General features: G+C 41.9%; 1 protein-coding gene across 1 annotated transcript in view; it reads right to left on the reverse strand.

Moving 5' to 3' along the window:
- The window catches only part of LOC134341521 (uncharacterized), a 77,349-nt gene that overhangs the window by 25,082 nt on the left and 24,990 nt on the right, over positions 1-27,277 (reverse strand). The window contains exons 9-13 of the mRNA XM_063039393.1: positions 17,297-17,432; positions 13,461-13,537; positions 11,776-11,940; positions 4,847-4,939; positions 242-334 (exon numbers count right to left, since the gene is read on the reverse strand). Coding sequence (XP_062895463.1) covers positions 242-334; positions 4,847-4,939; positions 11,776-11,940; positions 13,461-13,537; positions 17,297-17,432 — 564 coding nt within the window. The remainder of the gene's footprint in view (positions 1-241; positions 335-4,846; positions 4,940-11,775; positions 11,941-13,460; positions 13,538-17,296; positions 17,433-27,277) is intronic.

The raw sequence follows: 27,277 nt of genomic DNA on the forward strand, positions 1-27,277 counted from the left end.
ACATACCCCTTGACCACTCCATCACCCATATCCTTCGGACTCTCCGTCACTGATATCCTTCAGCCACTCAGTCACCAATCTCACCTGATCACTCCTCCACCTTTCACCCTTTGCCAGTCTGTCAGCCATCTCCCTAGGTCACTCCATCATGCAACTCAGTCAGTCCCTTGATTCTGGTTGAATCCCTTCAATGATAATTTCAGAGAGGATTCTGTGTAAAACATGTCCCCACAACTGATACCTGAGCTTGTATCTGGATACGTTATCATGGACAAATCATCACTTGGCTCAGGTGTTGTCCTTTCTGCTTGTGGAGTTGATACAGATGCTGGATCTGTAAAAAAATGATGATACATGTTGAGAACAGAGGAACAGGAAATTGATCACATATTTCGGCATCCTATATCTTCCCAATCATTGAGGTCAGAATAACTGGCCTATAGTTTCCTTCCCTCTTCCTCTCTACCTTTTTGAAGAGTGGATTGAAATTTGTCTTTTTCCAGTCTTCCGGAACCATTCCAGAATGTAACGATTCTTGAAGATCATTGCAAATACCTCCACAATCTCTCCAGCCAGCTCTTCCAGAACCCTGGTGGTACACCATCTACTTCAGATGACTTACTTACATTCAGACCTTTCAGTGCCCAAGAAACTTCTCCCTATTTCTGGTAACACAGTCCAGACAAAGGTCAACTGTAGAGACTTTTGGGAGGATCTATTTCTACAACCCTTACTTCTGACAAGTGTGCCTGTAGATGGTTATGTGACTGTGGACAAAGACCTGTTCTGTACTGTTCCCCTTAGACCCTGCATCTGTTTTAGATCAGGGACACATGGTGAGTGCCAGAGAGAAACGATTGAGCTCGTTTGTGATAGTGGTGACTGCAGGAGTGACCAAAACCAACTTTTCACTGTACCAGCAAATGCCAATCATGACTGCAATGTAAGGTTATACAGAACTCATCCAACTACTGTCTTCCACGTGCTCCTCCAATGAGAGGTTCACTCAGCTGTCCTAAGTCGATCCTCTTTTTTCAATTTCCCTCCATACCCATCCTGAGTCACTCCTTGTCGTTATGTCCGTCCGTCAGAACAATTCTCGAGGATGCTGGATAGGTAACAAACAGGGATATGCGGGAGGCTCCATTTGTACGACCCTTCCAATCACATATGTGCTTGTAGATGGTTATGGGATTGTGGGTGAAGACCCGCTGTGTACCCAACTGTTCCCAAGAGGCGCTGAATCTGTTTTAAATCGGGGATACATGGTGAGTGACAGAGAGGATTTATAGAGTTCGCTTGTGATAGGACAGACTACAGGAATAACCAAAACCAACGTTCCACCGTAGGAACAAACGCCCTTCCTAGCAGCAATGTTGGGTTATACAGCACTCAACAAACCACTGGTCCCTGTATTCTCCAAGCTCCTCCCATTAGAGGTCCACTCATTTGTCATAAGTCATAGGAAACAAATCACCTCCATCTTTTGAAGTGATGGCTAGAACCCTCTTTGGCATTTCCTTCATAACCACTCTGAGTCCCCCCTTGCCTGTATGTCAGTCACTCAGAACAATTCTCGAAGATGCAACTCATATCTGACCCTCTGTGCTATGGTAACTACATAACCCCCAGAATCTGTACATTCATTTGACTTCATGTTTATCTGAACGCACGACCTTCTGGTCGTCCCCAGACTGAGTGGCCTCCACTACCCCACAGCTTGGAATACCTGTATATTTGTGTCTGTACCCACTTGTCAGATGGCCAGGCAACACTCTTTTACTTACTCCCTCAACACTTTTCCTTGGGTCGCTTCCACAGCCTTTTGGCCATTGGACACCTCTCTGTCCTCAGTCCATCTGTCACCCATTTGCCTCAGCCACTCAGTCACACAACTCTCTCTGCCACACAGTCCCCAAAACACTCGGCAACTCCGTCACCCATCTCCCTCGGCCGCTCCATCACCTGTCTCCCTCGGCAGATCTGTCACCCGTCTCCCTCGGCCGCTCCGTCACCCGTCACCCTCGGCAGCTCCGTCACCCGTCTCCCTTGGCCACTCCGTCACCCTCAGCCACTCTGTCACCCGTCTCCTTCGGCCACTCCGTAACCCGTCTCCCTCGGCCACTCCGTCAACCTCGGCTACTCTGTAACTCGTCTCCCTCGACCACTCCGTAACCCGTCTCCCTCGGCCACTCTGTCACCCGTCTCCCTCGGCCACTCCGTCACCCGTCTCCCTCGGCCACTCCGTAACCCATCTCCCTCGGCCACTCCGTCACCCTCGGCCACTCCGTCACCCGTCTCCCTCGGCCACTCCGTAACCCATCTCCCTCGGCCACTCCGTCACCCTCGGCCACTCCATCACCTGTCACCCTCGGCCACTCCGTAACCTGTCTCCCTCGGCCACTCCTTCACCCGTCCCCCTCGGCCAATCCGTCACCCGTCCCCCTCGGCCAATCCGTTGTGAGACAGAGATTTTTGCCACCAGTAACTTCAGAAATTCAGCTACAAACCAACAAAGTCATCAAGTCAGCAAAACCTCAATACAAGGACAAGATCCAGACACAACTCTCCACCAAAACACACACAACTTATGGGAAGCTCTGCACACCATTGCAGACTTCAAAGCTAAAAGCAGTGGTGCCGCCATCATCGCTGGCCTCTCTCCCAGATGAGCGAAACCTTTTTCACACTTGGTTCAACGTCACCAACACTGAGCCCCCGATACAACCTGCAACTTGGTCGTCTCTGAGCCTAAAGGATGCAGATGTTTCCACGAGTGAACAGCCGCAAGGCTACGGGACCGGACGGCATCCCAGGGCGGGTACTCAGAGTGTGTGCGGCACAACTAGCTGGTGTGTTTGAACCAGTTTTACTCTCTCCCTCTCCCAGTGTATGGTGTCCTACTCATTCAAAACATCCGACATCCCTGTACATAAGACGACCAGGGTAACATGTCTGAACAACTTGTGCCCTGTCACATTCTCCTCAATTGCTATGAGCGCCTGTCAAGGACTATATCTGCAGCATGCTACCGCCCACACTGGAGCCCCTACAATTCACCATTCGTCACAACCGATTGATAGATAACGCAATAGCCACATCTGTCCATACACATCTGGAGAAGAGGGATGTTTATGTGAGAATGCTGTTCTTGGACTACAGTTCAGCATTCAACACCATAATTCCCTACATGTTTGACAAGAAGCTCAGGGACCTCAGACTTCACCCTGCCTTGAGCAGCTGGATTCTGGACTTCCTGTCAGATTGCCGGCAGGTGGTAAGTGTGAGCTCCCTCACTTCTGCCCCCCTGACCCTCAACACAGGAGCCCCTCAGTGCTGCGTACTAAGCCCCATCCTCTGCTCTCTGTACACCCATGACGGTTGCCACCCACAGCTCCAATCTGATAATTAAATTTGCAGATGATACTACATCCTAATTCACCTACGGTCTTTTACTGGCTCTCCTCCATTACGCCCTGTTTATGTTTAGAGAAAATAGGAAGTCAGACATTTGATGCATCCTTTAAATTTGAGCAAATATGGTAACTCTTTATCCAATACTTTCATTTAATTTGATTTATTACTCCTTCAATTTTTTTTCTAAGTTTTAGATTTGATTAGAAAGTCTTTCCTTCTTTCCTTTTTGGTCATATCCTCAAAATGGACTGCCCAGTGCCTTTTTTTCTGTTCTGTTTTTTTTTAATATAGTGAGTTGCTTTTTTCTTTTCATTTAAAACCCAATGTTTTTTCCTTTCTCTTCATAAACTGGTAAGAGGAGAATTGTTATTTTCATTTTTTTATTATATTTTCTTACTAATTTAAAAATATCTATGATTTTGACAATGCCTACCTTAATCTTGGTTTATATTGTTACTGATACATATATATACTTGTTTTAATCAATAAAAAGATTAAGAAAAGAAAGATACTACATTGATTGGCCTTATCTCAAGTAATAACGAGTCAGCCTACAGAGAAGAAGTGGTGTGAAGAAAACAACCTCTCCCCCAAAGTCACAAAAATAAAGGAGCTGGTTGTGGATTGCAGGAGGAACGGAGATAGACTCACCCACATTGACATCAATTGATCTGGGGTTGAAAGGGTTGAAGTTCCTCAGTTTACACATAACTGTGAACATCATGTGATCTGTACATACCGGCTGTGTGGTAAAACCGCACAATACCGCCTTTTTCATCTCATGCGGTTGAAGAAGTTTGGCTGTCTCCAGATCTTAAGAACCCTTTACAGAGTCACAATTAAGAGCATCCTGACTGGCTGTATCACTGCCTGGTATGGGAATTGTACTTCTCCCAGTCGCAGGGCTCTGCAGAGAGTGGTGTGGACAGCCCAGCGCATCTGCAGATGTGAACTTCTCACTACTCAGGGCATTTACAGTGAAAGGTGTGTAAAGAGGGCCCAAAGGATCATTGGGACACGACTCACCCCAACCACAAACTGTTCCATCTGTTACCATCCAGGAAATGTTCGCGCAGTATAAAAGCTTGGCCTAACAGGCTCCATGACAACTTCTTCCACCAGGCCATCAGACTGATTAAATCATGTGATACAATTGTAATTCTATGTTATATTGACTGTCCCGTTGTACATACTATTCATTATAAATTACTATAAATTGCACATTCAGACAGAGACATAACGTAAAGCATTTTACTCCTTATGTATGTGAAATACATATGAAATAAAGTCAATTCAATTCACCCCTCTTCCTTCAGTCACTCTATCACCATTCTTCCCTCAGTCAATGCCACGCACTCCATGATCCTGGTTGAATCTGATGATGATTTCAGAGAGGAGCCTGCTTAAAGCAAATCCCCACCACTATTACCTGGGCATGTCACTGGGTCCGTGATCGTGTACGAATCATTGCCTGGCTCAGAAGTTGTCCCCACGGGTTGCAGAGTTGGTACAGATGCTGGATCTGTAGTAAACAGGGGCAAATAGTGGGAATAGGGGAACAAACAATTGACCACCCAGTTGGAATGAAATTAAACTAAAGAGAACAACTGACAATAAAAACAGAACTGCAGACGATGGGAAACTAAAACTGAAGCAGAAAACACGTGAATTCTAAGTCGGTCAGTCTTCATCTGTGGGAAGAGGATCAAAATTAACATTTCAGGCCATCTGTCAACAATGATTGACACCAGACTGAAACTCTCCGATAACAATGTGTTCTCATTCTCTAAGTACAGCTCACTCTCTGAGTCACTACAAGGCACTCAACATCCTCACTTCATACTTTCCGCATACCTCCATGTCACTACCATACCCTGAGGATGGACAGCATTAATCCCAACACATGGAAAGGCTGAGAGATTAAGCAGAAACAAGCAGGGCTGAATGCAGAACAACAGCTGGGGTTTCTGGGACCCATTTCAAAGGCACTGGAAAGATTTATCCTAAAAATTTGTAGTACACCATTGGGTGAATATATCAAAACTTAGTGAGATGCTAGAAGATTGGGAAGTGGTTGGTTGGAATGTTTACTTGTTATTTTTTTTTTGCAGCTTGTATTTGTTACAATCAACTGATATCCTTTGGATTATCTGGAATGTTTCATATTGGTTGCAAGTCCTGTCCTTCCTGCAACCAAGTCTCACTGCTGGCTACAATATCATAGAACATAGAAATCTGCAGCACATTACAGGCCCGTTGGCCCACAATGTTGTGCCAACCATATAATCTACACCTGAAACTGCCAAGAATTTCCCTACCACATTGCCCTCTTTCTAAGCTTCATGTGCCTATCTAAGAGTCTCTTAAAAGACCCTATTGTATCCACCTCTACCACCATCACCAGCAGTGTATTCCACACACCCAGCACTCTGTGTGAAAAAAAATACCTTTGACATCCCCCTTGTACCTACCTCCAAGCACCTGAAATCTATGCCCCCTCATGTTAGATGTTTCAGCCCTGGGAAAAAGCCTCTTGTTATCCACATGATCAATGCCTCTCATCATCCTACACCTCTACCAGGTCACCTCTCATCCTCTGTCAACCCATGGAGAAAAGGCCAAGTTCGCTCAACCTGTAAGGCATGCTCTCCAATACAAGCAACGTTCTTGTAAATCTCCTCTGCACTCGCTCTATAGTATCCACATCCTTCCTGTAGTGAGGTGACCAAGACTGAACATAGTACTTCAAGTGGTGTCTGACACTTGGTGTTGAAGTGGTGTTGAAAAGCTGAATCATTACCTCACGGCTCTTGAACTCAGTCCCACGGATGATGAAGGCCAACGCACCATACGCCTTCCTAACGACACTGTCAATCTGCACAGCAGCTTTGAGTGTCCTATGGACAAGGACCCCAAGATCTCACTGATTCTCCACACGGCCAAGAGTCTTAAATTAATATTATATTGTCTTCAAATTTGACCTACCAAAATGAACAGCTTCACACTTATCGGGGTTGAAATCCATCTCCCACTTATCAAACCAGTTCTGCAAGGTACTGATGTTGCAATATAAACTCTGACAACCCTCCAGTCTACCTGCAACATTCACAGCTTTTATGTTATCAGCACACTTACTAACCCACCCCTCTACTTCCAGGTCATTTATAAAAATCACAAAGAGAAGGCGTCCCAGAACAGATTCCTGCAGGACACCACTTGTCACTGTCCTCCAGCAGAATACAAACCATCCACAACCACACTTTGCCTTCTGTGGGCAAGCCAATTCTGGATCCACAAAGCAAAGTATGCTTGGATCCAATGCCTCATTACTTTCTGAATGAGCCTCGAATGGGGAACCTTACAAAATGACTTACTATAGTCCATATACACTACATCCATTGCTTTACCTTCATCAATGTGTTTTGTTACATCCTCAGAAATTCATTCCAGTTAGCAAGGCATGACCTGCCCCAGGAGATAATTCCAGGTGTGGATCTACACCCTGAGCTCTTCCACCTTTCCTACGATACTTCTTGCATTGAAATATCTGCAGCTCAGGACACGAGTTGCACTATACTCAACCTATTGATTCCTGATTTTATCTGAGGTCTTATCAACATGGGCCTCCAGAACATTTCACTAACTGTTCTGGCATTCTGGTCCCGTCCCCCACAACTCTACTTTAAACAAGAGGTACAGCATTAACAACCCTTCCCACTTAGTCCTCTTCCAGTTCAAGTGCAAATTGTCCCACCTACCCTGGAAGAGAGCCTAATGATCCAAAGATCTTGTGAACTCCATCCAACAGTAACTCCTTGGCCACATGTTAAACTCTATAATTGTCCAATTTCTTGCCTCTCTAGCACACGGCATAGGTAGATATCCTGAGATTACAATGCTGGAGGTCCTGCCCTTTAAATTAGCATCTAACTCCCTGAACTCCCAATGTATAATCACATCAATTTTCATTCCCACATCACTGGTACCTATATGGACCACGACCACTGGATATTCACCCTCCCACTTAAGGATGCTCAACATTTGATCCGAGTTGTTTTTGACCCTGGAAGTCTGGAGACAACTAACTATCCAGGAATCTCGTTCTTGCCCACAGAACTTCCTTTCTGTTCCCCTAGATAACAAATCCCTTATCACCCTTGCCTCTTCTCTCCTCTTCTCTTCTGAGTAACCTATGAAGTCACGCTGATATGAGCATACTCTATATTATATTGACTGTTCTATTTATGATAAATTATTATAAATTACTAGGATTGCACATTTAGATGGAGACGCAACATAAATATTTTTACTCCTGATGTGAAGGATGTAAGAAATAATGTCACTTCAATTCAGAAGCAGACTTAGTTCGAGAGACTTTCCTCTGCCCTCCCCCTACAACAATATCCAAAATGATACACCTGCTGTTGAGGGATTGGTCACAGGGGTACTCACCACTGGCTCCTTAACCCCCTTCCCCTTCCTGACTATCACCCAGTTCCTGTGCCCTGCACCTAAGGTGTAACTACTTCTCCATCTGTCCTATCTATCACACCATCAGCTTCCCAAATTATCCAGAGTTCATCCAGTTCCGGCTCAAACTCCTTATCACAGATTGTTAGAAGCTGCGGCTGGATACATTTATTGCAGTTGTAGTCGTCAGGGACACTGGAGGTCTCCCTGCCTTCTCACATCCCACAAGTGGAGCTTTCCACTGTCCTGCCTGGCATCACTACTGTTCTAACTCAGCAAATGTAAAGAAGGGGGAAAAATAGCCCAATCTGCATGTTTTTTGCCTTCCCTGACTGAATTCTCTTCTTTTCCGAAGTTGCACAGAGCTAAATCCTCAAGATCTCCACTCTCCCTCTGTCCACTCCAATGATGGCTGCTCTACTTGCACTTCCCTTACTTTAATTTGTTCTTGTTAATCAATCCCGAACGCTGATTGGCTGCTACTCAAAGTACCAAAAAAACACCTCGTGTTGTTGCTTTTAATACGGAGTGCTTTACGTCCTCTCAAGTTTCTAATCTATCTGATTGGCCGCTGCTCCAAACTTCAAAATACAGCCGTGTCGCTGCCCTTAATACTCGATCAGCAAACCTGAGTGAATTGTGTCCTCTCCAGATTCTCAACTCTCTGACTGGCCACTGTTCGAAGATTACAGAAGAGGAGGTATTTGCTCTTCAGAGGAAAATAAGGATTGATAAACCACCAGGGCCTTACAAAGTGTTCCCTTAGACCCTGCGGATGGCAAATGCAGAAATCTCTAGGGCGCTAGCAGAAACCTTTAAGCCATCCTTCGCAACAGGTGAGGTGCTGGAGGATTAGAGCATAGACAATGTTTAAGAAAGGATTTAAAAATAAACCTGTGTGGTTAAGGCGTCATACAGTGCATTGGCTTTCATCATCCGTGGGATTGTGTTAAAGAGCCGAGAGGTAATGTTACAGGTCACAGGTCAGACCCCATTTGGAGTACTATGCTCAGTTCTGGTCATCTCACTACAGGAAGGATGTGGAAGCTATAAAAAGGTGCAGAAGATATTCTCAAGGATGTTGCCTGGATTGGGGAGCAAGCCCTATGAGATTAGGTTGTGTGAACTTGACCTTTTCTCCTTGGACCGATGGAGGATGAGAGATGACCTGATAGAGGTGAATAAGAAGATGAGAGGCATTGATCATGTGGATAATCAGAGGCCTTTTCCTAGGGCTAAAATGGCTAACACGAGAGGGCACAGTTTTCAGGTGTTTGGAAGTAGGTACAGGGGAGGTGTCAGGGGCAAGTTTGTTTGTTTGTTTGTTTGTTTTTTTACACAGAGGGAGGTGAGTGTGTGGAATGGGCTGCTGGTGACAGTGGTGAATGTGGATACGATAGGGTCTTTTAAGAGACTCCTGGAGAGGTACATGGACCTTAGAAAATAGAGGGCTAAGGCTAATCCTAGGTAATTTCTGAAGTAAGTACATGTTCGGCACAACATCGTGGGCTGAAGGGCTTGTATTGTGCTTTAGGTTTTCTATATTTTCTCTAAAACAGGAAATTATAAACTGGTGAGCCTGGTATCAGTAGTGGGAAAGTTATTGGAAGCTATTCTAATGGACTGGGTATACGAGTATTTGGATAAACATGGTCCGATTAAGGATAGTCAGCATGCTTTCACTCTGGTACATCGAGTCTAATCAATCTTATATAGTTTTCGAGGAAGTTACCAGGGAAGGTGATGAAGGCAGGGCAGTAGATGTTTTCTACATGGACTTTAGCAAGGCACTTGACAAGTTCCCACATGGGAGTTTGGTCAAGAATGTTCAGCCGCAGAGCAGTCAAGCTGAGGCAGGAAACTGAATTAGACATCGACTTTCTGGGAAAATCTAAAAAGTCAGAAAGTGGAAGTAGGTGTTTGCCTCTCTGACTGAAGTCCTGTCACTAATGGAGAGTCGCAGGGGTCGGTGTGGAGTCCATTGTATTTTGTCATCAATATCAATGATCTGGATAATAAAGTGGTAAAACAGAGGTGAGTGTGGATATTGGACAACTGGATAATTGTGTCGGGGAAGCAGTAATGGGGGACAAATAAATGCTGGCTGAACTTAATAAGCATCTTGTGTGAGACTTCACTCTGGAAGACACTACCAGCGTGCCAGAAACTTGAGTTTCAGGGGGCAGAGTGAGTGCAGTTGCTGTTACTAAGGAGAAGACTCCTGAAGGCAGAAGATCTGAAGGCAGGTAAGTCACCTGGGCCAGGTGGATAACACCTCAGGCTTCTGAAAGAGGTAGCGGAATAGATTATGGAGGTACTAGTGGTGATCTTTCAGCAATCACTGGATCCTGGAATGGTTCTGGAGGACTAGAAAGTTGCAAAGGTCACTCCACTCCTTAAAAAGGGAGCGAGACAGAAAAAAAGGAAATTGGAGGCCAGTTAGCCTGACTTCAGTGGTGGGAAAATGTTCCAGTCCATTATAAAGATGAGTTTGAGATATCTGGGGGCAAGATAAAATATGCAGAAGTCAGCATGGTTTCCTTGAGAGGAAATGTAGCCTGACAAATCTTTTGGAAATTTTTGAGGAAATAACAGATAGGTCAGACAAAAGATAGTCAGTGGATGTTTATTTGGATTTTCAAGATACCTTTGACAAGATACCACATATGAGGCTCAGTGCCCAACAGGAAAGATACTAGCATATGTATAGAAAATTGGCTGACCGGAAGGAGGCAGAGTGGGAATAAAAGGGGACCTTTTCTCGTTGGCTGCCAGTGACTAGTGGACTAAAACCCATGGATTATCAGAAGTACAGATAGGGTGGAGGTGGAGAGGTTGGTTCCTATTTGGTGTAAGTCTAGGACAAGCATCTAAAGAGAGGGGTGTCAATTTAGAACAGAGATAATGAGAAATTTATTTACTCAGATGGTATGAATCTTGAGAATCCTTTGCCACAGATTGTGGTGGAGCGATGATATTGGGTATATTTAAAGTGGAGGTTGATAGATTCTTGATTAGTCAGGGTGCCAAAGGTTACTGGGAGAAGGCAGGAGAATGGGTTTGAGAAAGAAAATAAGTAAACAATGATTAACTAGCAAAACAGACACAGTGGGTGAATGGCCTAATTCTGCTCTTGTATCTTATGGTCTTGTGGTAGAGCTGCTGGCTCAGATGCTTTGCAACCAGGCTTCAATCCTAACTTCTGATGATATCTGTGAAGAAGCTGCATGTGACCATCTGGTTTCCTTTCACATCCCAAACATCATTTATCCCTCTTGGGAAGGGGAAAGAGGGAAAGACATGTCCTGCCAAAGGGTCTTGGCCCGAAACATCGACTGTACTTTTTTTCAGAGACACTGCCTGCCCTGCCGTTCCTCTAGTATTTTGTGTGTATTGCTTGTATTTCCAACCTGCAGATTATCTCTTGTTCATGATATGTTCTGAATCGGGGTTTGGTTGGGGAATAAGAGATGTTGCTCAGTCTGAGGTTTGGAGGATGGGCCATCACTCTGTATGGAGGTGAGTGATTTTACCTAGAGTGGAAGTGAAAGAAGGGGAGGATGGATGTCCTCAGAATTATGGTCCTCATGGGAGGAGGGGTTGACTCGAGATTGGTGCTCAGCACTCATGTGGCACAGATAGTGGATGGTTCGTGTCAGTCTCGGTGTGGGAGAGGATGTTACATGTCAGATCAGGAGGATGATATTCTGACATGGCAGACTGACTTGCAGACTGGGTACAGGGGAAATGACTGAGATGATCCACTGATCTTGCGATAGACTGGAATTTTCAGCAAACTGTGTGTTTTGATCAATTGGCATGTCTCAACATTTCCGAATAACTTCTCCCCCCCCCCCCCCAATGTGTTAATGGAGTTTGGTAACGTACCTGTACAATAAACCTTGTCACAGCAGAGTGTCGGCTTCAGCCAGTAGACAAAGAAAGCACCACAGTTTTTGATCTTGATTGTCCGATTTGTCTCGCAGTTGTTTTCCTTCCAGCTGAAGCAGACAGTCCTGTTGACCTCCCCCTCTCCCACGCTGGGATGGTGACCTGGAATCGGGGTTTGTGAACATTGTATAATATACCTGTCTCCACAGCACAGTGAGAAACATTCAACCAGACCCACTGCAAAACCATTGTTCACAACTCGCTGTCTGGACTGTGCTCGGTCAGTGTGAGCTGCTGTCCTCCCCACAGCCACACCTAGTATCAGAGGAAAGCTCTTGCTGATGAGACCTTGTGGGTCCCTGTCCCATGAAACACAAGTCCCTCCCCTGGTGCTTGACAACGATGAAACTATAAGCAAACTGACCCACTGTTGAATATTTCCAAAGAGAATCAGGGACATCTGCAAGCTTGGAAAATATACAAAACTGATAACAATTGCAGTGGTGGTAAGTTGTTTATAATTGTTGGATATGTTCAAATATAAGCATAACATAGACTTAGAAAAGAAACATGAATTTTAAAATAATTGCAACATGGAAACTAAGGACTGCGATTAACTAAAAACATTGCAGTTTTATCAAGCAGTAGTAAATCAAGGCAACTGGACTTGCTGTGTTGTCTAGAATAAGAAAAGAAAAACAAATCCCTGTGCTTTTCAGACCGACAAACATACTCAGACAGAAACTCATCCACCTCAGGGATCCTACACCCAAACACAGACAGAACAGTATTGTATCAAGGAATGAGAACTGCACCGATCTGTATATCAGTGAGACAAAACAACCACTTCACAAGTGGCTGGCCCAACATAGGAGGGCTAACACCTCAAATAAATACTCAGCTGTATGTCTACACATAAAGGACAAGGACACTCCTTTGATAACAAGGCCAGAAGGATGGGTGATTTGAAAGATGGGTTAAAGAAGCCATCTTCGTCAAACTGGAAAACCCATCCCTGAACAGAGAAGGTTGGGTACGACACCGCCTATCGCTACTCACAATACAGTCCTAACATGTCTACGCCAGCACACATCCATTCACGCAAAGGTAAGACTAATGATCCCCTCACTACCACTACGACTCTTAACAACCCCCATATGATCACTATACCTTTAAACAACTCAGAGTTTATAAGCCGGGAAACTGCCCACCATGGATCAGAACTGAAGAAGCCTCTCGGATGAGTGGTGAAATGTCTTCCAGAAAACACAGCAAGTCCAGTTGCCTTGATTTGCAACTGCTTGAAATGCAATGACCTGGATGACTGAGAACCTTGATAGACATTACAGATTCATTGAGAAATTACATTGACTTATTAATTACCTCATGAACTGCTGGCTGCTGTGGATTACATTCAACTCCCTGGGTGCTGCTCCTTCTCTGAAATTGCACCGGGTCTTATCTGGAGTGGGCTTGACCGGCAGATCCAGAGACCAGCTACATGTACCAGGAATCTCCAGGAAGCTGATGCACCACTGTCAGATTCCACGTGGGACCAGAATTGCAACGTGGCTTAAGTGACTGTGGGGAGCATTTCTCAGGGATGTTGAGACCTGTTTCTGTGTCTAGTCTGCTCTACCTGAAAAGTAACCAAGCTCCGCTGTTGCACATGATGACCTTACCGTTTAACCAGCCTGGACTTGTCCCGGAGCACTTGTATGTTGGAACAGCAGTCTCAGGAATCCTCCAGCCCCCAGAACTGGAAAAGAAAGCATCAACGTCCTCAACTGAGCATCCACTGAGAGAATGAGCAGGAACTGGAGCCCATTCCATTGGTTTGATATTCCCGCTAATCTCAGGAAACACTGTTTGATATTTGACATAAAATATTCTGCTGATGCAGGAAATCCTGAGCAACACTCATGAAATGCTGCAGAAACTTAGTAAGTTAGGCAAGGTTCAAAGCAAAATTTATTATCAGAGTAAATACCGTAACTACATACAATCCTGAGGTTCTTTATCTGCGGGCATATTTAGCAAATCTTTAGAACAGTAACTGTAAACGGGATCTCTAAACTTTACCTCCTGAGAAAACTAAAGAAATTTGGCCTGTCTCCTAAAACTCTCACTAATTTTTATAGATGCACCATAGAAAGCATTCTTCTAGGGTGCATCACAACCTGGTATGGAAGTTGTCCTGTCCAAGACCGGAAGAAGTTCGTGAACATGGCGCAGCACATCACACAAACCAATCTTCTGTCCTTGAACTCACTTTACACCGCACGCTGTCAGAGCAGTGCTGCCAAGATAATCAAGGACAGGACCCACCCAGCCAACACACTTTTCATCCCTCTTCCCTCCGGGAAAAGGCTCAGGAGCTTGAAGACTCGCCGGCCAGATTTAGAAACAGCTTCTTTCCATCTGTGATAAGACTGCTGAATGGATCCTGACCCGGATCTGGGCCGTACCCTCCAAATATCCGGACCTGCCTCTCGGTGTTTTTGCACTACCTTACATTCCATCTATTTATGATTTACAATTTGTTTTTTTAATAATTACTATCGATTTGTAATCCAGGCAGCAGGAAGCGCAGAATCAAATATCGCTGTGATGATTGTATGTTCTAGTGTCAATTGTTTGGTGACAATAAAGTATAAAGTACAAAGTAAACATCAGGACTGTGAACTATAAATAAACTGCAAATGCAGATAATAAATGCAGCATCTGTTTGCAATAAACTCATGACATTTTCAGCTGAGAACGTTCATCCAAACTGGAAGGAAACAGAAATAGATTGTAGCCAACTCACCCCCTTCTCTCTTCCCTTGCCTCATGTCAATGTCACCACCTCCCTCTGCCTCCCCACCTCGTTCCCTTTACTGCACTGTCCACTCCTATCAGATTCCTTCTTCCGCTGGCCCTTCTAACCATCAAATTTAATAGACTTTATTACTTGCATCGTTCAAAACATGAGAAGTAAAAATCTTCACGTTACGTCTCGGTCTAAATGTACAATGTGCAATTTATAGTAATTTATAATGAATAGTATGTACAACAGGACAGTCAAAATTACACAGAAATACAGTTGTGTCAGCATGAATTAATCAGTCTGACGGCCTGGTGGAAGAAGCTGTCCTGGAGCCTGTTGGTCCTGGCTTTTATGCTGCAGTACCGTTTCCCAGATGATAGCAGCTGGAACAGTTTGTGGTTGGGGTGGCTCGGTTCCCCAATGATCCTTCAAGCCTTTTTTACACACGTCTTTGTAAATGTCCTGAATAGTGGAAAGTTTACATTTCCAGACGTGCTGGGTTGTCTGTAACACTCTCTGCAGTGTCCTGTGATTGAGGGAATACAGTTCCCATACCAGGCAGAGATGCAGCCTGTCAGGATGTTCTCTTTTGTGCCCCTATAGAAAGTTCTTGAGATTTGATGGCCCATACCAAACTTCTTCAGCCATCTGAGGTGAAAGTGCCTTTTTCACCACTCAGCCGGTATGTAGAGAGCAAGTGAGATTCTCGGTGATGTTTATGCGGAGAAACTTAAAGCTGTTCACCCTCTCAATCCCAGATGCATTGAAGTCAATAGAGGTTATCCTGTCTCCATTCCTCCTGTGGTTCACAACCAGCTCCTTTGTTTTAGCGACTTGAGGGAGAGGATGTTTTCTTGTCACCACTGTGTCAGGATTATGACTCCTCTATAGAAGAAAAAGAATGCCCTTAACTCCTGGTGGAGTCCTTGGGGCGCCGTCATGACAAGCTTTTTGCACCGATCTTTTTGGTGATTGCTCATCATGGCGTTTCTGTAGCATTCACCAGGTTTTTTTTTTACGAGGTCGAGTTTCTAGCTCGACGCTCAACCCAGCACGGATGGAAAGCGTGCAAGGGAGCTGCTGGAAATGAACTCGGGACCTTTCTCCCTGAAGTCCAGCGCTGATGCCACTACGCCACCAGTCGGCTACTTCTCTGAAGGCTACCTTGTTATTATTTGAGATCAGGCCAATCATTGTAGTGTCGTCAGAAAATTTGATTCGCAGATGGGAGCTGTGATTGTTGACACAGCCATGGGTATACAGAGAGTAAAGGAGGGGGCTTAGGACACAGCCTTGAGGGGCATCAGTGTGGAGGGGCAGAGGTGAGGGAGCCCACTCTTACTGCCTGCCAGCGATCTGACAGGAAATCCAGGATCTATCTACACAAGGCAGAGTGAAGGCCGAGGTCTCTGAGCTTCTTGTTGAACCTGGAGGGAATTAGGGTGTTGAATGCTGACTGCAGCCCAAGAACAGCATCCTCACATAAGCATCCCTCTTCTCCAGGTGTGTAGTGACTGTGTGTAGAGCTGTGGCTATTGCATCATCTGTTGATGGGTTGTGTGGGTAGGTGAACTGTAGGGGGTCCAGTGTGGGTGGTAGCATGCTGCAGATGTAGTCCTTGACCAGCCACTAAAAAACTTGCTTACTCTTGAGCTGAATACAACAGGATGTTCAGACATGTTACCCTGGTCTTTTTAGATACCGGAACAACGGTGGATGATTCGAAGCAGGAGCATACCCCACACTGGGAGAGAGATTAATAATGTTTGTAAACACAATTGCCAGTTGTGCCACGTACATCCTGAGTGCTCGCCCTGGGAAGACGTCCGGACCTACAGCTTTGCGACTGTCCACTCGTTGGAAACACTTGCGTACTTCAGCCTCAGATGACCAAGCTGCCGGTCACATCAGCAGCTCTCTTCAGGGGCTCAGAATTGGCAACATCAGATCGAGTGAAAAAAGAAAGATTTTGCTCATTTGGGAGAGGGGCAGCATTGCAGGAAACTCTACTGTATTTAGCTTTGAAGTCTGCAATGGTGTCCTGATTTCAATCCCGGCTTCTCACATCGTCCCCACCTTTCATGTCTCCTGGCCTCATCTATCACCTTCAGCTTGTTTTCCACTTAAATCCTCCTCCCTCCACATGTTCTTAAACTGCGTTCCACCTCCTTTCTTCCCAGTCCCAATGAAGGGTCTTGGCTTAAAATAGTGAGTATTTATTCCTCATCAAAGACGTTGCTCGACCTGCTGAGTTTCTCCAGCATTTCCCATGTGGTGTCCCTTTTATACTTCGTGCTTTTCTCTATTACATTCATGCCCCATTGCCTGGGAAAGGGACTGAGCGCTTCCCACTTCCTACGTTTAGTCTCTGCTCCATCTCAGACTTCCTGCACCCACTCCCTGTTCCATGCCTGTGACTGATAATCCCATTCCCTGTTTGACTGATGCTGACATCTCTATGTATCCACAACTTGTCCCATTTCTTTCAATAATAACTCAAAACCCTGTGTATCAAACCCTATATATCCAGTCCTTTCTACATAATGATCCCAGACAACCTTATCCATTCCCTCTCCCAGACGCAAAGATGTTTATGGACACTGCCACATCCCTCTAACAAAAAAATAAATTTTCCTTCACATTCCCCTTGTTCCCAGCATATTCTCCATTTGATTGACTGATATTAATTTAATTGTCTCCTCCCATTACCTCTTGAATCGGTACCATCCTTCTGTCCGGGTTTCATCATTCATGTATTTACTGCATTCTTCCGATGAACAATCCGTGCTCCTCCAGGGCTGATCCAGGATAGTGTGGTTTACACACGGATCACCGAGTGTGGAAACTGCAGCAGGAGTATGCTCAGTGTCAATGATATAAACAATAATCTTAATTCACAATATTAATTAACAGTGTTGATATTAATGCCTCTTGTAACTCACCCCCACTCCACCAATCTCAGGTGTACACTCTAAAATAATGATCACCTACTCACATAAACACTCTCAGTGCAGTTTCACCTTCCAGCTCTCTTTATTGAATTGGTGGTAGTAAAACTGAATCATGGCGTGTATAAACATCCATACTGACAGTGGCCACCTCTCAGTCCTATCAGTCCCAACCTGGTCCATACTCCTCTTTGCCGAAATGATTCTTACTCAGTTAAGACACATAAATTCTTTCAGCAACCACTCTCTGAGGCAGTGCATTCCAAGCATTTGCTGCTCCAGGGGTTAAGGTCTCCTTCACAAACCCTGTGAACCACTGCTACATATTCCCTAGTTTTTTCTACGTCTGATATAAGACCATAAGCTAGAGGAGCACAATTAGGCCACGTGACCCATTGAGACTGCTCCACAATTACAAGATGGCTGATCCATTTTTCCTCTCCTGCCTTCTCCCCATATCCCTTCATGCCCTGGCCAATCAAGAATCGATCAACCTCTGCCTTAAATATATGTAAAGATGGCCTCCAGAGTCATCTGTGGCAACAAATTCCATAGATTCACCACTCACTGGCTGGAGATATTCATCCTTATCTCTGTTCTAAAAGGATGACCCTCTGTTCTGAGGCTGTTTCATCTGGTCCTGGGCTCTCTCACCAGGGGAACCATCTTTACCATATCCACTTTCAAAAGCAGATAAGCTTCAATTAGGTCACCCCTCATTATTCTAAATTCTAGTGAATACAGGCTCAGAGCAATCAAACACTATGACACGCCGTTCAATCCTGAAATTATTTTCATTAACCTTTGAACCCTCTCCAGTTTCAGCACATCCTTTCTAGAATAAGGTGCCCAGACCCAATTACAATACTCCAAGTGATGCCTTACCAGTGCTTCATAAAGCCTCAACATTATATCCTTGCTTATCTATTCTCGTGTTCTTGAAATGAATGGTAACATCCTATTACCTTCCTCACCAGTGACTCATCCTGGAAATTAACCTTTTTGGAATCCTGTACAAAAGCTTCCAAGTCCCTTTGCACCTCAGATATTTGAATTTTCACTCCATGTTGAAAATGGAGAGAACCTATCGTTTCTTCTAACAAAGTACATAACCATACACTTCCCGACACTGTATTCAATCTGCCACTTCTTTGCCCATTCTCCTAATCCATCTGAGTCCCTTTCTCACCTCTGTACTTCCTCAGAACTACCTGCCTCTCCACCTATCATTGTATTGTCTGTAAACTTTACAACAGCCATTAATTCCATATCATTGATATGGTAAAGGTTACTCGCAGCCAACCCTCTCAATATCCTTTCATTTTATACACCAATATGATATTCCTTTTCACCTCCTTTGCTCCAGAACATGCCTAACCTCTCCACACTCTCATCATAACTGAAACATTTCAGCCTGGGTATCTGCCATTGCACCTCCCCTGCATTCTTCCCATGCTCTGGTGACCAAAACTACCACCGATGTCTGACAAAAGCTTTAGAAAGTTCTGTATTCTGTACCCTGAATAATAAAGGTCTGTATCACATCTACGATCACAAATAGCGGCCTTGTCATTGCCAATAAATGTCCTCATGTTGTCCTTCTATCCACCCTCATACTCGAGTATCCATGAATCGAGCATCGAGCATTAGTCTTATCAACATCCCAAACTGCAGGTGTAGATGTAAAAGTGATTAATAGATAAATCTAAATTGTATTAAGTTCCATTTGCTCGTCCATGCAGCATCTTCAGACATCTTTACTGTACCCACACATGGATCTCTGTGTTGTCTGACAAACTTCAGCACCGTAAAGCACTCACCAACCTTCATGTCATCGGCAATTTACTATCAAGACTCACACGTCTACATCCAAGTCATTCAAGTATATGCATCTCCATTCAATTCAGTGTATGGTGGGTACATGGTACACCCTAGCAGGGGTAGTAGTACAGACAGATACACTGGGGACATTTAAGGAACTTAGAAACAAAGGAGAGACATGTAGGAGGGAAAGATTGGGTTAAAGGTCAGCACAATGTCACGCACTGAAGAGCCAGTACTGAGCTGTATTGTTCTATGATCTGGAATTACACTCCGTTCCCAATGATATCCCAGATAACGCTGCAGAGCAGATTTACTGGGCAATTGCCTTGTACGGGATGTCACAGTTTGGGTCTGAGAAGCCAGTTTGGGTTTCCATGCATTAGAGGCTGCCAATGGAAGATCTAATGAAGAGACAAAGCAATGAGTTTCATAAACAGAATAAGTATGGAGAAGCCAGTTTTCAAGGCTGAAGTCTCTAAGAGGGGGACTGTAGATTTCAGGAATATGAGTTTCAGAGGGAATACCAAAAAAAAAGTCTTATCACTCTGTGAGCGCCTGCTTTCTGAACCACACTGCCCGAGTTGTTGGTGAACAAACGCTCATTCAGGACTAGTCCACCAATTGTGTTTCTTTGTTTTGTGGCTGCCTGCGAGAAGATGAATATGCAGTTCATAGATGGCAGACATACTTTAATCTTAAATATATTTTGAACTTTGAAATTGCCAAGGCATTGTCGGCTATGAACCAAATGTTGGGAAGTTGAATAGTAAACTGTGGTCATCATGGATATGATGGGCTGAATGGACTGTTTCTGCTCTATGGACAATGGGTAGAGTCAAAAAGTATGTTGAACTGAGACAAAATATCTATGACTGTGTAGCCTTGACCTCAATGATCAGAGCAAAACATATTGAAACTCATCCTCTCACCTCGCAGACTCCTTTCGCTCCAGCCCTTTATCTTTCCCAGCTACCTGGCTTCACCAATCATCTTCCTTCTTCCGCACTCCCCCGCCAACCATCTTTTTATTCTCGTGTCTTCCCCCTTCCTTTCCAGCCCTGAAGAGGGTCTTGGCTCAAAATGTCGACTGTTCATTCATTTTCACAGATGCTGTCTGACCCGCTGTGTTCCTCCAGCATTGTGTGTGTGTGTGTGTGTGTGTGTGTGTGTTGCTTTACACACATGTTCAGACATTTCTGAGCTGTACAAAACGTCGACTGTTCAGACATTTTCACAGATGCTACCTGGCCCGGTGGGTGGGTGGGTGGGTGTGTGTGTGTGTGTGTATGTGTGTATCTATTGTTTTACACACATGTTCAGACATTTCTGGGCGTACAAAAGTGCCAGATTAAAGATGACTGTGGATTTCAATCACCCTGTCACTATTGTGCAGGAACAGAAGGAAGAGTTGGAAAAGAGCCAAGGTTTGGAATGTGATTGAGAGCACAGTCTTTAATCAGCACGTGGCAAACCGAGCAGGAGAGGAGGTGGTTCTGAACCTACACTTAGAAGATGAACTGTGTCAAACAGAGGAGTTGCTAGTGATATATTGTGCAGGGGATGGATTAAACTGGAGAGGGGGCAAATGTATTTCAAAAAGAATTAAAACTAGACTAGATCCAGTGACAAAGGAAATTAAGAACAGTCGAAGTTATTGAAAGAGGAGATAATGAAATGCAAAGAGAGAAACATCCCAATTGAAAACAGTCGTGAAGCCCAATACCCATATACCCATGGATGAAGCAATACGGAGGTGGCTAAGGACAGATACTGACAGCTGATGACCAGATGTGTGCAGGAGTGAGACTAAAATTGAAACTGGAATGGTAAAGTTTGCAAGAAAGCACATTCAGCTAAAATCAAATGCACCTTTTGATGTTGGATTGGTATTGAATTTGGGTCCTGATAGTGACCATCGGTGGAGGGGACAAGATGCAAGTAAGTACCTCAAACACTTGCTTGTATCAGTCTCTGTGTAAGACGGGACTGATGTTAGCATTTCACTAAATGCTAACGTAAAGCTGAAGCAGGATCTTCAACCTGAAATGTTAGGATCACAATCAGGTTTAATATCACTGACAGACAGTATGTTATGAAATTGGTTGTGTGTCAGAATGTTGTTCGCTTCAATTGTTTGTATGATTTGTGTTTTTTTTTCTTTCGCTTGTGCATTAGGTGTTGGTTTTTAGTTTGTTTTAATTTGTATTCTTTTTTTTTAAAATTGGGTCTTGCTTTATGGCTACCTGTTAGCAAACCAATCTCAAAATTGTACAATTTATACATTCTTTGATAATAAATGCACCTGATTGACTTGAAATTTGTTGCTCCGTGTCAGCAGTATGTGACAATACATAAATTATTTATTTACTCTAATTGATCATTCTTATTTAGAAGTTAAATTGGTACACAAAAAGAGAAATAAAGTAGAAAGGTTGTGTTCATGAGTTCAATGTGCATTCAGAAATCTGATGGCATGGGGCGTCACGTGATGACGTGGGATTGAGACGTGTAAATTCAGCTCTCCCGCAACAAATCAGTAAAGTACCGTTTAAATAAAACAAAGTTGGTAAATATTTTTTGAAAACTATTTATAAACTTTGTAAGACTACTTTACGGTATGCCTCCTAAACCGCAACAAAAGAAGTCTGCTGTTGCGAAGCAGCCATGAGACGGGAAGAAAAATGGGGCCTACTGCAACGATGGAGCCTCGGACTCAGGTTGGATCTCCTTCGGTAGAACAAGGAGCAATGGCGGTGGCAGAGGTTGCTCCGAAGAAGGCAACGGAATTGCGCATGCGCAAATCGACACAACACAAACTACAAGAACTGACACCCACTGCAATTGAAAATGACTCAGAGTCAGAACTGGATTCTGCAGAGAACACAGATGAAGAAGAGGAGGAAGAATTGGAAGCGAGTGGAAGTAAAGGAGATGATAGAGACATAAGAGAGGCTGTATTGCGATCAACGGCTGAATTAAGGAAAGTAAGAGAAGAGCTTAGAGATACGAAGAGATGCTATAATAAAGTTATGGAAAGACAGGACAAAATGGAAAAGAAGCTTCAGAAGATGGAAAGAGAAATGGGGCTTATGAATGATAGAGTGGAAAAAACAGAAAATGATTTGCTTGTCTGGAACTCGGAAAGAAACCGACTCTTGGAGAAAGTGGACATGTTGGAAAATTTCAGTAGATGTAATAATATAAAAATTGTTGGTCTTACAGAAGGTATGGAAGGAGAAAAGCCCATAGAATTTTTTCAAAGATGGATCCTGGAGGTTTTGCAAATGGGAGAGGAGGCTCGATCAATTGAAATTGAGCGGGCACATAGAGCTTTAAGACCAAAACCAAAAGATGACCAATATCCACGATCGATTTTAATAAAATTCTTAAGATTTCAAGACAAGGAAAGGATTCTACAGGCGGCTGTTCGAGCTGCCAAAGATAGAAAAGGGCCATTGATAATTAAAGGGAAAAGAGTTTTTTTCTACCCTGATATAAGTTACGAACTTTTGAAGAAAAGGAGGAAGTTTAATCCAGTGAAAAAAACCCTATGGGAGCATGGTTATCAATTTATACTGTGTTATCCTGCAACTTTGAAGATTTTTTTGTCTGGTGGAGAAAAAAGATTTTTTGATGACTACCAGAAAGCAGAGCAGTTTGTGCAAGATTCTCTGAATATTCACCAGATACAAGAACAAACTCAGGAGAGCGAGATAGATTGAAGATGAAGATTGGGTTTAAGAATGGATTTGTTGGATTTTTGAAGCTGGATGAATGTATAAATATAGTATTAATTATATGAGGGGCGTAAGAAAGGTTAATACTGGAGGAAATTAGCTGGGAATAATAGTACTAATTTTGTTTATATATATATAACTTTTTTTTGTTGCGGGGGAGCTGGAAGAAGCACTGATCGATTGCTACGTTAATCATGTGTGCAAGCGTGGCTTTTGCCGCGACCCGTAAAATGGAGGGGGTAGTGTTGTGTATCTTTTCATTCACAACATTAGTGGGGGGGGTATTTTGTTTTTTCTTTTTTTTTCTATCTTTTTTTCTCTTTTTGCCTGGAAGGTTGGGGGGGGGGGAACACATAGCATCATGGTGAAGTTTAAAGTGATTCCCCAAGGAACTATGAGAGTTGAGAAGATAAGTAATGTTTTAGATTGGAGTAACTTTGTTAAGAATAATGACTAATTTATTGAATTTTTTGAGTTTTAATGTTAATGGGCTTAATGGACCAGTGAAAAGAAAAAGAATCTTAACATATATTAAAAAAATGAAGATAGATTTAGCTTTTTTACAGGAAACGCACCTAACAGAAACAGAACATCAGAAACTAAAGAGAGATTGGGTGGGTAATGTTGTTGCGGCCTCATTTAATTCAAAAGCGAGGGGAGTAGCAATTTTGATCAATAAAACGTTACCAATTAGGATACAAAATGTAATAACTGATTCTGCGGGGAGATATGTGATTATACATTGTCAACTTTTTTCCGAACTATGGACTTTTATGAATATTTATGCACCAAATGAAAATGATGCAAAATTTATACAAGAAACTTTTTTGAATTTGGCGGATGCACATGAAAAAATATTAATTGGAGGCGACTTCAATTTTTGCTTAGACCCAGTCTTAGATAGATCAACCAAGGCTGTTATAAAATCGATGGTAGTAAATCTAAATTTATCATTGATGAAAGATTTAAATTTGATTGATATATGGAGAAGAATCAATCCTAAAGAAAGAGACTATTCGTTCTATTCCCATAGACATAAAACTTATTCAAGGATAGATTTTTTTTCTATTATCAATGCATATTCAACACAGAGTGAAAAATATGGAATATAAAGCAAGAATATTATCAGATCATTCTCCTTTATTAATGACAATAATAATGGCTGATAAGGAAGAAGTGGCTTATAGATGGAGATTTAATTCAATATTATTAAAACATCAAGATTTTTGTGATTTTATGAAAAAGCAGATTCAATTTTTTTTGGATACAAATTTTCATTCAGTGGAGGATAAATTTATATTATGGGATGCGATGAAAGCATATCTTAGGGGACAGATAATAAGTTATACGTCTAAAATTAAGAAAGAATATATGGCAGAACTAGATCTATTGGAAAAAGAGATTACAAGAATAGAAAAAGAATCACAAAGATATATGTCAGAAGAAAAACGAAGACAACTTGTCAATAAGAAGTTACAATATAATACACCTCAGACATGTAGAACGGAAAAAGCAATTATAAGATCTAAACAAAGGTATTATGAGTTAGGTGAGAGAGCACATAAAATTCTTGCCTGGCAGTTGAACACAGAACAAGCTTCCAAAACAATAAATGCAATTAGAACAAGGGCAAATAAAATATCTTATAAACCTCTTGAAATAAATGAAACCTTTAAAAATTTTTATTCTGAATTATATCAATCAGAATCCCAAAACGATGTTAATGAGATAGAAAGGTTTTTATCACAAGTTTCTCTTCCAAAATTGAATTTGGAAGAACAGAGGGGATTAGATATGCCTTTTACATTAAAAGAAGTTGAAGAAGCTTTAGGATCACTTCAAAGTAATAAATCTCCAGGAGAAGATGGTTTTCCACCTGAATTTTATAAAAAATTTAAAGATTTATTATTTCCTCTTTTTATGGAACTAATACGTCAAGTAGAAAAAATACATAAACTTCCAGAATCTTTGTCAACAGCGATTGTAATAGTATTGCCAAAAAAGGACAGAGACCCTATGAAACCAACATCATACAGGCCTATTTCTTTATTGAATACGGATTATAAAATAATAGCAAAAATTTTATCGAATAGATTATCTAAATATTTACCAAAATTAATACATATGGATCAAACAGGATTTATTAAAAATAGACAACTGGCAGATAATGTAACTCGGCTACTCAGTATAATTCATTTAGCACAAAAAAGGGATGAGAAGAGTATAGTAGTAGCTTTGGATGCAGAAAAAGCATTTGATAGATTAGAATGGGATTTTTTATTTAAAGTATTAGAAAAATATGGGTTAGGAACATCTTTTATAAATTGGATTAAAACTTTAAATTCTAACCCTAAAGCTAAAGTAGTGACAAACTCTCAAATTTCAACACCATTTCAGCTAAAAAGGTCAACTAGACAAGGTTGTCCACTATCACCTGCTCTATTTGTATTGGCGATAGAGCCATTAGCAGAACTAATTAGATTGGATCCAGATATTATGGGTTTTAGAGTTAACCAAGAGGAATATAAAATTAATCTTTTTGCCGATGATGTTTTGATCTATTTAACAAACCCACAACATTCGTTACATAAATTATCATCTAGATTGGATGAATATGGGAAGGTATCAGGTTACAAAATAAACTGGGATAAAAGTGAAATTTTGTCTCTTACTAAAGGAGACTATAGTCAATGTCCATTAGTAACCCAATTTAGATGGCCGGTAAATGGTATAAAGTATTTAGGTATAAGACTTGATAGTGATGTAAAGAATTTATATAAATTTAATTATTTACCACTATTGAGAAAAATTCAAGAAGATCTTGACAAATGGATGATACTACCAATAACATTAGTAGGTAGAGTCAATGTTGTAAAAATGAATATATTTCCGAGATTACAGTATTTGTTTCAAACATTACCAATACAATTGCCACAGAAATTTTTTCAAGAGTTAAATAAATCTGTGAGAAAATTTCTTTGGAAAGGTAAAATGTCAAGAATATCATTGGAAAAACTGACATGGTCTCGGCCTGAAACGTCGACTGCGCCTCTTCCTATAGATGCTGCCTGGCCTGCTGCGTTCACCAGCAACTTTGATGTATGTTGCTTATATAAATTTAGGTTAGGAGGGTTACAACTTCCAAACTTTAAAAATTACTATAAAGCAAATCAACTTAGATTTATTGCATCTTTTTTCGATGATCAAAAACCAGCATGGATTAAAATAGAACTAGACAAGATAAGAGAAAATAAACCTGAAGATTTTATATATAAATGGGAATCTAAATGGATATGGGAAAAGAAAGAATCTCCTATATTAACACACTTGATTGATCTATGGAATAAGATAAATGTTGATAAGGAAACACAGAAATCTCTATTAGCAAGGAGACCTTTGTTTCAAAATAGACTTATTCCTTTTACAATGGACAATCAACTTTTATATAATTGGTACCAAAAAGGGATTAAATTTATAGGAGATTGTTTTGAGCGAGGTATATTGATGTCATTTGAACAATTAAAGGATAAATATAAAATATCTAATAATACTTTCTTTTGCTACTTTCAGTTAAGGGCTTACTTAATAGGTAAGCTGGGTCAAACAATGTTTTTGCCAAAAGCTAATGAAATTGAAATTTTAATTCAAAAAGGGAAAATTAAAAAAATTATTTCTTGTATGTATAATTTGATTCAAGAACAGATAATTAAACAAGGAACCCATAAGTCAAAGCAAAAATGGGAAACAGATCTGAATATTAATATTGATGAAATAAATTGGTCAAGACTTTGTCTGGACAGTATGACAAATACAATAAATGTTCGACTTAGATTAGTACAATATAATTTTTTACACCAATTATATATTACACCACAAAAAATAAATAGATTAAGTTCAAATCTATCTGATAAATGTTTTCGGTGTAATCAAGAAATTGGTACTTTTTTACATTCTACTTGGTCTTGTTTTAAAATTCAACCCTTTTGGATAAATTTAAGAGTCTTATTGGAACAAATTACTGGAATTCAACTTCCACATAACCCTGTATTATTTCTATTAGGTGATATTGAAGGGATAAAACCGAAACTTAAATTGAATAAATATCAGAAAGAATTTATAAAAATTGCATTGGCAGTAGCTAAGAAGACTATAGCAGTTACTTGGAAATCTGATTCGTATTT

This window comes from Mobula hypostoma, unplaced genomic scaffold (genome assembly GCF_963921235.1).
Source record: "Mobula hypostoma unplaced genomic scaffold, sMobHyp1.1 scaffold_36, whole genome shotgun sequence".
NCBI classification, from domain to species: domain Eukaryota; kingdom Metazoa; phylum Chordata; class Chondrichthyes; order Myliobatiformes; family Myliobatidae; genus Mobula; species Mobula hypostoma.